The 13852-nt window shown below is 37.1% G+C and overlaps 2 protein-coding genes across 4 annotated transcripts in view; one reads left to right on the top strand and one right to left on the bottom strand.

Moving 5' to 3' along the window:
- SPATS2L (spermatogenesis associated, serine-rich 2-like) overlaps positions 1-3557 on the top strand; it is a 32670-nt gene extending 29113 nt beyond the window's left edge. For all 3 annotated transcript variants that reach the window (XM_010007351.1, XM_010007352.1, XM_010007353.1), the window contains 2 exons: positions 1207-1427; positions 2596-3557. In XM_010007351.1, the coding sequence (XP_010005653.1) occupies positions 1207-1427; positions 2596-2994 (620 nt within the window). In that variant the 3' untranslated portion in view covers positions 2995-3557. The remainder of the gene's footprint in view (positions 1-1206; positions 1428-2595) is intronic.
- Positions 3558-8255: 4698 nt separating this feature from the next.
- Positions 8256-13291, bottom strand: KCTD18 (potassium channel tetramerization domain containing 18). The gene is made up of 6 exons (XM_010007350.1): positions 13132-13291; positions 11689-11900; positions 11156-11349; positions 9969-10063; positions 9442-9544; positions 8256-8784 (listed from the first exon to the last, which is right to left on the bottom strand). The coding sequence occupies exons 1-6, from the start codon at positions 13289-13291 to the stop codon at positions 8256-8258; spliced, it is 1293 nt and encodes a 430-aa protein (XP_010005652.1).
- Between the last annotated feature and the right edge of the window lie 561 nt (positions 13292-13852).

Genomic DNA, 13852 nt, shown 5'->3' with positions numbered 1-13852 from the left:
CCACATGAAGTGGATAAGTGAATTGTCTTTTATAGATACCCATGGTACAGAAGAACCTTTGTTAGCCATCTCCTTAGAGAGGAATAAGCAACATAGAATCCTGTGCTCCAGTTTGTGTCCTTTGCCCCTTGTCCTATCTCAGGGCACAACTGAAAAGAGACTGGCCCCTCCTTGACACCCACCCTTCAGATATTTGTAAACATTAACAAGATGCCCTCCAGACTAAATAGCTCCAGGTCTCTAAGTCTTTCCTCTTAAGACAGGTGTTCCAATCCCTTAATCATCCTTGTAGCCCTCTGTTGGACTCTCTCAAGTAAATCCCTGCCCCTCTCGAACTGGGGAGCCCAGAACTGGACACAATACTCCAGATGTGGTCTCACTAGAGCAGAGTAGAGGGGGAGGAGAATCTTCCTCGACCTGCTGGACACACTTCTTTATGCACCCCAGGATACCATTGGTCATCTTGGCCACAAGGGCACAATACTGTCCCATGGATAACTTGTCCACCAGGACTCTGAGGTCCTTCCCCACAGAGCTGCTTTTCAGCAGGTTAACTACCTAGTAATCTGTACTGGTGCATGACTGTAGACTTCTTAAAAAATAAGACATAATAAGCTTCCCGGGCTATTACCTGTCATGTACCTAGTACATATAATAGACAACAAACATCAGCATCTTCAGACTTTCATGACCAAAGATCATGGAATTGAATTTAGTCTATGGTGTCTACAGGCACAACTTCCTTTGATTTCAAGCAGTTAGGTTACTGGTGTACATCTCACGTCCTGCCATTGTTTCTTCCTTTGTTTCCTGAAGACTCCCATTCGGAGCATTACTGATAGGGCAGCAGTGCATGGGACAGTCCTGACAGCACAGTCAACTGGTTAAAAGTTCACAAGCAAACCAATAGGTGCCAGGAATTTTGCAAAGTTTTCTTGGGTGACCAAAGTCTAGCTTTCTGCCAGGCTCCTTCCAGTTTTAGTGCAGTTCCACCACGTTGGCTCTCTTACCTCCAGACGCTTCATGACAATGCAGTTTCACAGAAGTCTAACAATATGGCATAATTGCAGCCTTAGCTATCTAGCTTGTTTCATTGTCTAAAGTAAGGCTAGAATGATGCTAGCAGAATTAACTATAAGCAGGATAAGAATACAGCCTTATATTTAGTTGATAATTTAACTGATAATGCAATAACTTTTTTTATAGTTTCTCACCCAAAGAACAACTATTCCTCAAGAACACCGTGTAGTTCAGTGCTGTCTTCAATCACCTCGCATGTAACAACTGGCAAGCAAAATATGCACACTCGGAAGTCCTCTAGTAATGCCAAGAACTCTGATAATAAAGCAGCCAGCGCTAAAGTACAACGTCACCTTTCTTCCAATCCTACAGAATCTTCTTCTCAAGGAATCCTGACAAATAAGCAGGTAAGAAACCAGTTATGAACTACCTTGTTATTTCCAAAATTTTGGAAAAATGTACAGCATTGAAAGTTTCGAAGTAAAAAATCAAATGCCATTTTTGTGCCAGTATATTTAATTAATATAACTTTAAAATATGCAAGTATATATTTTCCAGCTTCATTTTTGAGGCAGTGTGAACATACAAGGTGGAAATACCAGAAAAGCCCTACCAGCAAAGAGCACTGTCTGGTGTTCAGAAGTGACAAGTGGCAGTTAATGGACTGAAAAAGAGAAAAGCCTCCATAATGCTAGTTGCCCTGCATGCTACAATGGAGAAACATTTATTCCTGATCCTTGACAAATTATCAGTTGGTGAGCTGCTGAAGCATAGATAGACTTTGAAAGTGGAATCCTACCAGGTTTAAGAGTATTATTTCAAAAGCTGGGTAATATAGCTTATAGTATCATGCTATATTGCTTGCAATTTCACTGTAAGAGCACCTTAGGATGACCTTGTACTGTTGTGCTTCAGTAAAGCTGCGAAGTTGGTCTGAGTTTTGTCCCAGTAGGGATTTTAAGTTCAAGTAAGTGCCTAAAGTGAAATGTAGGAGCATTATGTAATGTCAGCGCTTGTGTGGAATCAGCTGCCCTGGCAGTCCTGCAAATAAACAGTTCAGCCACTTCCCACTAAGGATCAAAGCTTCCTCTGAGCCAGATGTCACAATACACATCTTTCCACCATGTGGATTCTTAACTTGACTGGAATTTACATGTGAATTTCTGTTCTTCTTGCAGTCTTACCATAGCATGTACACAATACTTTACTAGGAAGTGTATTTTTGTGATTTTGCACAAAAATCAGTATCAAGTTCTTCAGTGCTTCTTAACTGTTCCTGTTGAGATGTCTGGTATTTCATTCCCTTTTCAGTACTCTCTGGAATCATGGCAGATTTTAATTTCACAGCAGTGGTGAACCTGCCATCTATATTTCCAGGCTACTCTGATGTAGCATACATCAGTTTTTGAGTGTTATAAATAGCTCTGGCAACAATCAAATCTGTATAGTGTTTTCCCTCTCCTAGTTACACTGAAAATTTTATTCTCCAATTTTTGTTAATTCTGATTGCTGTGTTTCTTGTCCTGTTGGAAGGATTCAGATAACCTAACAGTTATCCAATTTCTTTCTGGGAAGAATGGTTCTTCTAGCCAGAGACGAAGATTCAACCCACAGCACCAAAACGTCCGGCTCAATGGATCTCTTAAGTCACAAGGTGCCAGTAATGAGGCTGATCAAAACAATACAAAGAGTGGTTCCAGGTCTGAACACAGAAGACAGCAGCATAACAACTTCAGATCTAAAAATAAAGGAGCTATGAAAAATCAAGAGCAGTCCACAACTACAAGGACCACAGAGAATCCAACACATTCAGAAAAGACCCGACGAAAGCATCATACGCCAGACACAGCAGATCACAGGCCTTTCCAAGGCAGTGTTGGCAGGGTGTCACAATGCAACTTATGCCCTGCAAGGATGGATGTCTCTGCTGATGCCACTGTTCTTTCAGTGCCAGCTGTGACCTTGGTGGCTTAAAATGTCACAGTGATGGCAGGCAAAGAAATATAATCTCTTCATTTTAGTTTCTTGCTTGAGAGGCTCATTGATGAAGAAAATAAGTCAGAACATAGTCATTTTAAATCTGTTGCTGCTTAAAACTTGTTGGTATCTTTATTACTTACTAATTATAAAAATTAATTCATACTTTCAAGTCTTTACCCAATATGTTCGCAGTTACTTTGTCATGACAGTAAAGAATCTTACCAAAGCAGCATTTACTTTTTAGAAAAATGAAATCTAGATTGGAAAATTTAACTGATAATTACCTTTACAATAGCAAAAGACCTGTTGTAGATATGTGGTGGTACCAGTCAACATTACTGTTTTTTAGAGCAGCCTGTGTTAGAAGGATCCCAGGAAGTCTGTATACTATGGTCTGCAAAGAAAGATGATAGTCCTGTAGAATTTTCCTGCAAATCGCTGTTCACCTCTTCCTGTGTGTGTATACACGTACATGCATGCACACATATACACAGAGTATTGTTATATATAAGAACATTTGAAAAAGTAGTACATTTTATTCTAGCTCATTATTCCATAATCTGAGATCTTTAAATTGAAGTATAAATTGCATTAGATGTATTACATATTGGTATTTTTCATTGACAAACTGTTTTTATGAGGCTGAGGAAAAATGCTCATTTCTTAAGTTTGGAATGTATATAGTCATGACTGTTCAGATGCACAGCCCTATTCTTCGTCCTAATCAGCCATTTTTCTATGACTAGTTGGATTTATTTTTTGCATATGAAAAGTTACAGGTGTTCTAAACTTGAATCGGTTCGTGACAAATCCAAATTATTTTTCTATATTTTTGCTGTAGGAACCATCTGTCCATAACAAGAACTACGACTGATAAATTTGTTACAGCAACATGCAGCAGAATGTGGAGGTTCATATTTGAGGAGATACTACATCCTTCTGAGTTTTCTATTAAAACAGAGATCTTACTTAGTCTTAATGTTCTGATGCTGTATTTCCAGAAACCTGTTTCTTTCAAAAAATTAAAATCCTCTTTTTAAAATACTCTGGTGTTTGCTGCTTTGCAGTGCCTAACCTTTGTGATCTTACTGAAATTGTATTTGCTTAATTGTAGTGGTATCTGTGGGAGGCTTTCAGCTGAGTCTGGATAGGACAAGGCTTTTCCTTTTTACCTGGATTCTAATGCCACAAGTGCATGGAACAGAACCTTCCCATGAGAATTGTCTACATCCTGGACATTCTTTTAATATAAATTATTATTTAACATTGTGATGCGTTGGCATCCAGATCTGGCATCAAGTGAAGTAGCTCATTTAAGATTGAGAATCTGAAAGGCATATAAAAGGGTTTATTTTCTGCTGATGTCAGTAAGAGCAGAACTCTTGAGTATCTTTAGAAGTTTATTCCTAGGTTCTTATTTTTACTTACTTCTGCTTTTTACCAGTTTCCCCTGCCTAATTTCTGTTAGCTAACTGTACATTTCCATAGTACTGACTGTTCTCCTGTGTGGCCCTTAAAAAATAATCTCTAAGTGAGATTGCATTTTGGTGATTTTGATTTGTTTTGTTTCTCTTGATATCCTTATGCAATGTTCCACATGTAGATAGTGGTAAAACCTATTATTTGCCTTTTAGGCAAATGAGTCATTTCTATCTAGAAGAGTGGCGAAAGAAAAATAAACATGCAAAGGTAAACACTGGCTTTCTTAGCATTGTAAGCAGTGCTTCTATCCTAGTGAATTACCTATCATGCTTTTAAGCTGAATGTTTTGAGTAAACGGAACTGAAATTGCAGGATCTGTGTTGTACACACCCATCAGCTGGGTAGCTTTTCAAAATGTATCAGCTTCCATACATTTTGAATTATGACCTCACTCTAAGATACATATTTATCATTTTCATGCAGGTATAGAACAGGAATCTTATTATGTCCTTAAATAATTTGTGAAACTTAAATCTCTTCTTGTAAGCCCTTCTAAAAAAAGAAAATCTAACTTATCTATAATGACTTTTACTCCTTCCTGATAGGTTCTCCTCTTGAAAGAATTATTGAAAGTTATTTTTTCCCATAAGTCAGCTTTCTCCCAAGCAGGCTTCTGCAAATACATAAAATCTCTAGCATAAGTTGTAACTCAGCATGAGAGGACCACCATGTGCTCTTCAGTACCAGCTAACCTTTGATGTGCTGGAGGCTCAGTATGTGACAGACCCAGGACTAACAGGTGAGAGACAGCATTTCTCTCCAGACTGTGATGCAAACCCATTTTCTTTGATGGAAAATGTGGATTTGGTTGGGCCAGGGAGTGGGCTGGTTCTGGGAACTCTGCAGTCTTGACACACCAAGTGTGGTTTAGTATTGCAGTACACATTTTACGTTATGTAGCTGTGTCAGAACAGTATCTCTTCATCTTTCATTTCCTGTGTCTCCGTATTTTTGGAATTGTATTTGCATATTTCTGGGGAGTGTTTTTTTACTGTTCACAATACTTGTAAGTAATTGAATGCTCTTGGGTCCATCATCTCTTCTAATTACAGAACCATCTACATGTGATTCTCCTTTTCATGTAAGGGAATTGAACTGGGATCAGTGAGGGAATTAAGGGCTGGAAAAGGCTTGACTTTCAGGCCAGCCACCTCATTTTTTAAAAAATGCATCCTCAGTTTTGCAAAGCAAGTATAGCTCTTTGGCATCACTTAAACACAAACATGGAATTCCCACTGCACTTTGTGCACTCTGTGAAAGTGGAAGCAGATCTTAAAGGGCAGTATTTTAAAGCAGGTTGGATCAGTTTGTCTTCTGTGTAAGATTAAACTCATAAGAGTAAGGGCAGAACTCAGCAAAATAAAACACTGAATACAAAGCTGGAAAGCTAAAATGAGAGAAGGTGATTTGACATAGCTGAGCTGTTTGTAAAACTTAAATTATTTAGGTATGTTTGTAAAAAGATTTAAAAAAATAAAAATCACTTAGCTTGTTTAAAAATATCACTCTGAAAGAGCAACTAATAATTCTGGAAACGGTGATCTTGTAGCACTCTTCTGGACCCTGTTGTGGGGTTCCCCTGTTGTAGGGGAACACCTGGTCTGAGCTCGTATGGATGGCAGTTTTTATTGTCATTCTGTTTCCCTATCTATTGACTGAGCTACACTGGGATTTTATAAATCAGCTACATCCTTCCTGTTCATCTGCTTGTGACTACAGCAGAGGGTCTATGGGATCAGAGGTCTCCATTTGCAGTACCCTGCCAGTTACCTGTGTGGGGGTATAATAGAAATTTGCCAAAAATTTAAGACAATACATCTATTTTATTATGGCAAACTACTAAAAGAAACTGTACTAAAATGTTTGTGTATGTTGTACCAGAGACTAGAATGAATGAAAAGATATATTTAGATATAGGAAAGGGGCAACTTTGAAAAGGGTCAAATCCTTGATGTGAACTGGGCACACTACACAGCTGATCACATAACCCTGTGAATTTGCAAAGTAAGTTTTGGCCAAGAGTGACCAGTTATGAGATAAACAGCCAGTTGCTGGCGTTTTGTTTTTTTTTAAGAAGAGAGTTCTGTAAGAAGAGATGCCCAAAACACTCAGAAAGCAGCAGAGGTCTGTAACATCAGCCTTACTTGTTTCTACTGTTTAACATATTTTATTAAAGGCTGTTGCCCAAAATTAGTTTAGATTTACCACAAAGTATTTATATAGTTCTATTTCTGACAAAGAACAGGTGATGACACTGTTAGTACCTTTCCATCATTTTTGCCTTGTTCTTTATTCAGTAAAGCATTTTTTGTTGGGATAGGAAGAGTCTTGGGAGTGTTGCTCTTTAGGTTTATTTTTTAAGAAAAACCACTAGCTTAAAAAGTTACGCTGTTTTTTAATATACATTCCAATAGCAGAAAATTACAGTACTGCATACATGTACAGCGACTACTGTTCATGGCCAAGTGTCTCCTTAAAAATATGGTAGTACATGAAAATGTGGGATTTTTTTGCTTGTGCAAATGATGTTTCCTGTCCTTGTGGTTAAAAGCAAAGCCTGAAAACGTGCTCACTTCTAAATTATCCAGAAAATAAATATTTAAAGGACCCTTCTGTAATTCTAATAATCTCAGGAATTTTAAGAACATTGCATTTTGGCAATGTGGTAGGACTTCTCAATGTTTAGGGCCATTTGTATTTACTGGGGTGGAAAAGAGCAAGCAGTAGCAAAACCAACAAAAAACACCAGCATCCAACTATAAACAAGCAAGGGCCCAAAACAAAGCCAGGCTTCATTCACTGGTTTAGACAACTAAAAGGGCTTTTTAAAATTAGCAAGGTAAACTTAGTTTTCCTCTGCTGACAAAAACATACAGCAGCTCTTCAGTAGCATTACTCAGAATTTACTCTGGCATAAGAAGGTCTCTATCCTGCTCAGGGTGAAAGAGGAGTTCTTGTGCCCTGGTCTGAAGAGAGGTAATTGTGCTAACACTGCTTTAACACAGCTGTGATTCAGACTTGAGATTCCCTGCAGATGCAGAAAGCACACCCCACAGTGGTGTTAGGCAGAATGCCAAGGCTTCACCCGCTGCCTGCAGCAGCTTCGCCCGAGGGTCAGATCACACAGCGTTAGGAAAGTACGACACATGTCTCGGGTCTGTGGAGAAAACTGCAATGTTACTCCCCGGACATGCTGCTTCCTTTCCTGCATTTCTCCGTGTACAAGTAAAGGTGGTCCCTTTTGTTGCTGTCAACAGCAAACGGTGATTTATCTTCACCAGAAGTATCAGTGCATTCAACTTCAGGAATCTTGGGTATGTTGTACACTTGTGGCAAAGTTGTATCTAATAAAAGCTACTTATTGTTAGCTACTTTCCCCCACTTTAAATATACAAATTAACAACGTCAACTCTAGCTAATGTTAATCATAGTTGGTAAGCAAGTCTTCTTTTATGTTGTGCTCCCTTTAAAAGATCAGTTGCACTAGTACAGCCTGACAGAAATACAAACACTGTAACATTAGGCTGCACATGCTCTGTGTTTGAGGGGTTTTTGTAATCCATTTTTCTTTTTTCCCAACATCTAAACAATATTTAGAATTAAAGCAGAAAACATGCCTCATTGCTTGCTTAAAAAAAATTCTCCCTATGCTTTTCATGAACTTTTACATCATAATTTTCTACTAAGTCTTTGAACGAGCACAGGAGATGACAATCTCTTCTTTGTCCAGATGATGCAAAACTATCCAGTTTATCAGACAGCTGAGTTTAACATTATCCATCCACTTTATCAGTCTTAATACTTTCTGCTAATACAGCTGGTTCTTTCTTGTTTAGTACCATAGAAATAGTAGGAATTTCACCAGGAGCACTGTCTTGTTCACTTGTTTTACTGGGCATGGAAGAAGACGGCTGAGATGGTGTCACATGAAATAGTGGAGTTCGCTTCAGCTTTACTACACGGTTGCTTATTGCCTTCCTAGGCACTGCAGTCTTGACTGTCATTTGACGTGGTGTCCCATTATCAGCACTCTGCCTTCCACTGGGTGCCTGGGGACTGCTGGGTGCTGATTTGCATGTTGTGGATACATTTTCAGAAGCTACTTTGTGCAGCATTAAACTTTCACGATTGGGTTTTTTAACAGTCCCTGCAGAATGTGAGGCATTGCAGCCTGCTACCTTTAACAAAGATGAATTTTTTACTTTGATATGGGTGCTTGTTGAGGGACCTGAGAATCTAATTGGCTTGGGACCCACTTTACATGGTAAACAGTCTTCCTCTTCAGTAAAGTCCATTAATCGTCTGTAAAACAAAGAACTTCAATTAAAGAAACAAACTGTATGTAAACTTTTAAAATAACATTATTACAAAACAGACAATCTACAACAGCCATCCACAGATTTGAAGTTCTTTTAATTTTTGCTTACTACAGTATAATTTATAGTTTCCAACTGTTCATCACTGCAGTCAGGCTTGCCTTTATATTAATAGTATCAGCAATCTCTTTACCTGAGAAAGTAATTTTACACATTAAAAATTGTAAGAGATACAGTGCACAAACTGCTAAGTGAAAATCAATGAGAAAGAAAGCTGGAGGAGTTATAGTAAGGAAATGTTAAAATGCAACAGATTTCATCAGATACAAAAGCCACCAAATTCAAGTCTGTTATGGTTTAAGTTATCTACAAAATACTTCTTCCCATTCTGAATGATGCTTTAAAGGCTGAAGTAGTAAAAATAGTTTCAGCAGCCTAGAAAAGGGCATTTGTTTCTAGCAAGTTCAGTTCTGCAAGTAAGTTCTCTGATTATAAGACATTTTATAAGACTGTAAATAGAAAAACAGAGAAAACACAACATTCACAGCTATTCATAAGACCTGAAATTTTTTTTTAGAAAAACAGATTTTTATTTGTGCTGTATTTCTGCTTTATTTTACACTACCTATGCAAATCAGCACACCTTTTATGAACTGGTGGCATACGATGCAAACTGCCTTTCAAAGGGCGTTCTTCAAGAGTCCAACATTCCATCAGCTCCTGAGGCACTCTCCAGTAGCTAACACCTGCATTTCAAAGGGACATTCTATTGATGATTTAAGAGAACATAGTCAACATGTGTATAAACACCTGATTAAATGAATGTGTGTATTTTATTATGTATATTTTCAGCTTTGAAACCATGCTGACATGAACATTGCTTACAGCCAACGTGCTGCTAGGGCTTCCACCAGAGTGCCCAGTGCTGACAGGCAACCACCCTGTGCATGTGGTGGCTCTCACTACATCTGTTGTTCATGTCAACTCACATCTCTTTAGACAATCCCTTAAGAATCTTTTTCTTTCCTCCAAATAGCCACTACTGTAGGAAATTTTACGTCACTTGCTGAACAAGTGCGGTGTTATTATTATAGTTAAGTGGCAAATATTTTTCTTTTCTATTAAAAAGTAGTAGTACTGAAATAAATAAATAAATAAATAATACTCTACCTCTCCCTTCCCAGGCATCGAAAGCATCCAGCATCTTTTTCAACTCAGCTACTGAGTAATAGCTCCAGATGTATTGGACGTTATTTCCAGCTTCTCTAGAAATATTGTTTTGAAGGTAACAGTTATATGGTAAATCTAGCTAAGTCCTTAAAAATGTAACCCTGATTAAATAATTCTTTTTACCAAATCCTAGCTATAAGGACTTAATGGTAAATGGTTTGTAAAGTAGAAAGGAAAATGTTACTTAAATTTAATTTTAATTTGCATAAGAGGTTCTAAATAGCCATTCTCCTATGATCTGCATGCCTGTGAACACCTATTGTTAAAAATGGATATTAATGGAAGAATAGATGTTCATAAAAGATTTTTTATACAATTAATGGTCTAAAATCTATTCTTCTAAATCTCAATAATTTATTTAAGGGAGAACACAATAGGAGGACAGATGCCTGATACTGTGTCCACATACTCTTAAAAAAAAAATATTAATGTTTCCAGCCTAAATTTAGGAAAATAAACATCTTAATTATAAAGAACTTAATCATGTTTCAAAAGGTAGAGTGAAGCACATTTTTGACACTGTACTGTACAACTAAGAGAAAGTTAGACTGCTTCCAGGCACTCAGAAGTACAGGTCTACCAATAACTTATAATTACTGACATTAAAATAAATTAATAATGTAGTAGAGATGTGCCTGTTCTTCAAAGAATCATTTCCTTTCATAATCAGTTCTTTTTGGTGTTAAATGTTTTTTCAGCTGTCTTAGAAGACTGCAAAATCCAACTGCATGAATAACAACCAACTTTGTGAATATTTCCAGAACTTTTTCTGGATGGGGATTAATTCACTGTATTTATTGTAAATATCATCCTAAATTAGAAAGTAATTTTAAGTAGTTGAAACATTTTTTAAATAGCAAGTAAAACATAATGGTAACTTACAGCACTGCATGCTAGCCACCTTCTGTGGACTCTAATTCTTGTATTCCCATTATTAGTTTTTATCTTTTTTGTTTGTTTGTTTAATGTGACCATTTTCAAAGGTGGAAAGAATTTGACTGTTTCCACAGATATGTAATATAATAATGATATATTGCACGACATATTATAATATTTAGGCATGATTACAATACATGAGTGTTCGTTTTCACTTCATAGTGCTTTCATGTGTTTGACAGTCATCTTACCTTTTGTAAATGCTTTTACTATGAATTTTTGTTCCTAGCTCCTTATTTATTGCATCAGTTCCATCAGCTCTTGTGGCATACACACCAATAATTTTACTTTCACAGCTTACTCCACAGGTGTTGAGATAATGCAGGACCCAAACTGTAGGCTTGGTACAAACTAAACCGTAAGAATCACAGAAATCTAACAAAGTCTTGAAAAAACATAAAATGCAAAATACGTAATTTAATACAATTAATGCAATATTTTTAGTGTAATAGATTTTCATATTTAAGTTTTCTTAATGGTACTGGTGAGCTCAAGTAAATCAAGGATGTAGTTTATCTAGAATAACGTGTGCAGTATTTCTTATCTGATGTTAACAGATGACACTGTAAAACTAGGAGAAAGTCAGAGAAAGGCAACAAAATACTTAAAAAGTAAATAATTATTTAAAAGTTTTAACTAGCATATACTGTAGTTTTAGTACCTGATGCTAATGAAGGGTATGGATTAGAGAATACATCTTTAAAAATGTAAGAAATGTTGAGACCTTTTTAAGCTCTATGTTTGACCTTAAAGAATACATCTCCATTTCATTGGCCAAATGGTCAGAGAGACTGTATGGATAAGGGATTCCAAAATAATCTGCTTCCTCCTGGAGTGCAATTCGAATTTGTTCATCTTCAGGAATCCTAACTTCTCCATGAAGATAATCCAAAAGATATTTAAACAGGTTTCCATCTCGATCAATTAGACATGCTCCTGAAAATGTAAAGAAAATTAAAATACTGCTTCTAGCAAGAAAAGACAGACTTGTCACATTCTACTATATGGTCAAGTAAAGCCTTTATATCAAACTAGTTTTGCTTACTTAGTAAATATAAGTATATTTTCTGTTATTATTTTTAAAAATACTATTTTGTTTACTTGAAATATTTGTAATTTGAATTCTTAGTCGATTAAACACTTATTTGGAATTTTAGTAAATCACTAATCTGCATAGGACCATACCAACATAAAAACTCAGCTTCACTCCACTTAAAATGCTAAAATCTAATTCTAAATGCATTTCTAATTCTAACTGCAGATGCATTTTTTCTTTCTATTGCAGAGATTTTTTCAACTTTGGCTCTAGGCAATTTAAAGAGTTAAAAGTAGCTTCAGTTCGAGTATACATGTAGTCTAACCTTCCCTGAATATTGCTCAAGTTTTACAGTATTTCTGGGGTTTTTCTCTCCTTTGCCTGCTCGGCTCAAGGACCACTATAGGAACTGACCAATTTATACACAGCTGTATACAATAGGCTGCTCATTACAACTGAAGGATAGTAGCAAACCCCAGCCCTAAAAATGTTAAATATTTCACATATTTTAAACAGTCAAAAGTGTGCAACAAGGAATTACTGTTCCCCATCCATCATACCCTAAAACTGGACATACTTTGGCAGAATTTCCAAGTCACAAACAAGTATGAAATTTGAGCCATGGTTAGTTTTATTCAAGCTTTTATATCTAGCCATGGTGGTGAAAAATTATTTACTGGATAATGAAGTATTCTGAAAAAAATATTAGACCCAAATCTCCTTATGCAATAAGCAGAGTGAGATGCCTCTGGCGAATATAGGGGGTCACAAACAGGATCCCAGTTAAGATGCCAAATACTCTGACAACTTCAATTTTATCTGTTTTTCATATTCATACTGAAGAAGTACATTCCAAAGCCACAGTTTGGACTGGGACACGGCAGGGCTAAGCACTGTACAAACATGTATGTTTGCAAACATGAGTAATCTCAAGGAACTCAGATTAATTACTTGTAATTGTAAAGTCATGCATGCATAATTGTTTTACATCCTGGAATTAAAGAAGCCAAGTGATGCTCAATAGATTGGGAAAAGAGATATACTATAAAATGCATAGATAGATATAAAAGCATGTATTTGCCTCAGAAATCCCTGATCAAAACGTCGTATTTACAGCTTGAGCATATTTACCTGATTCATCCACTTTTAGAGGAAAGCGACCACTGAACATAGCCGCTAGCATTGAATCCTTGAAGCGGCATAAAGACTCGCGCCTGGCTGTGTAGAAACAGCCTCGCACATTAAGTCGCAGAATACCCTGGACATCTTCAGTCTTGCCCATTGCTTCCATTGTATTTACAAATGACTGTTAATTATGAGCTATTCAAACCTGTAACAGATACAAACAAAAGTAGATCTAGTGTCAGTTAAGACTGAACACATTATATACAAGACCTAAGCATTAGCTCAGCTCTTACCTGTTCGTTACACAATGCTCTAAATCAGCTTTGAAAACAGGAGACATTAGTGCAAATAGCCAAATATTGTACAACTTTAATATAAAAACCCTGTAATTTTACTTTGCTAGGAAACAGAGGTTTCTCTTTTGAGACAAACGGGTAAGCAGAATTGTGTTGGTGAGTATGTGTGAGCAGAGCCTTGGAAGGACATTCTGGGAAATCTTGCTTTGAGTGTAGCTCAATGCACTAAAAATGCAGCAATTTTGTACTAATAGCAACCTGACTTCTTTAAAATGCGGAATTTTTTAGAGCACGACCTTTGCGGGGCATTAGCTCCCACTAGGCGCCTTTCGCGCGGACAGCTGCTATTGATTGACCCAAATTAACTGATGAGCTCGCAGCCGGCCCAGCTGGGCAGCCCCAGGGCCTCCAGCCGCTCCGCTCGCTGCTGC

This window comes from Chaetura pelagica, unplaced genomic scaffold, assembly GCF_000747805.2.
Source record: "Chaetura pelagica isolate M959 unplaced genomic scaffold, ChaPel_1.0 scaffold21, whole genome shotgun sequence".
Classification (NCBI taxonomy): Eukaryota; Metazoa; Chordata; class Aves; order Apodiformes; family Apodidae; genus Chaetura; species Chaetura pelagica.
Note: the sequence above shows the minus strand (reverse complement) of the source record. Positions and strands in the feature narration are given on the sequence as shown.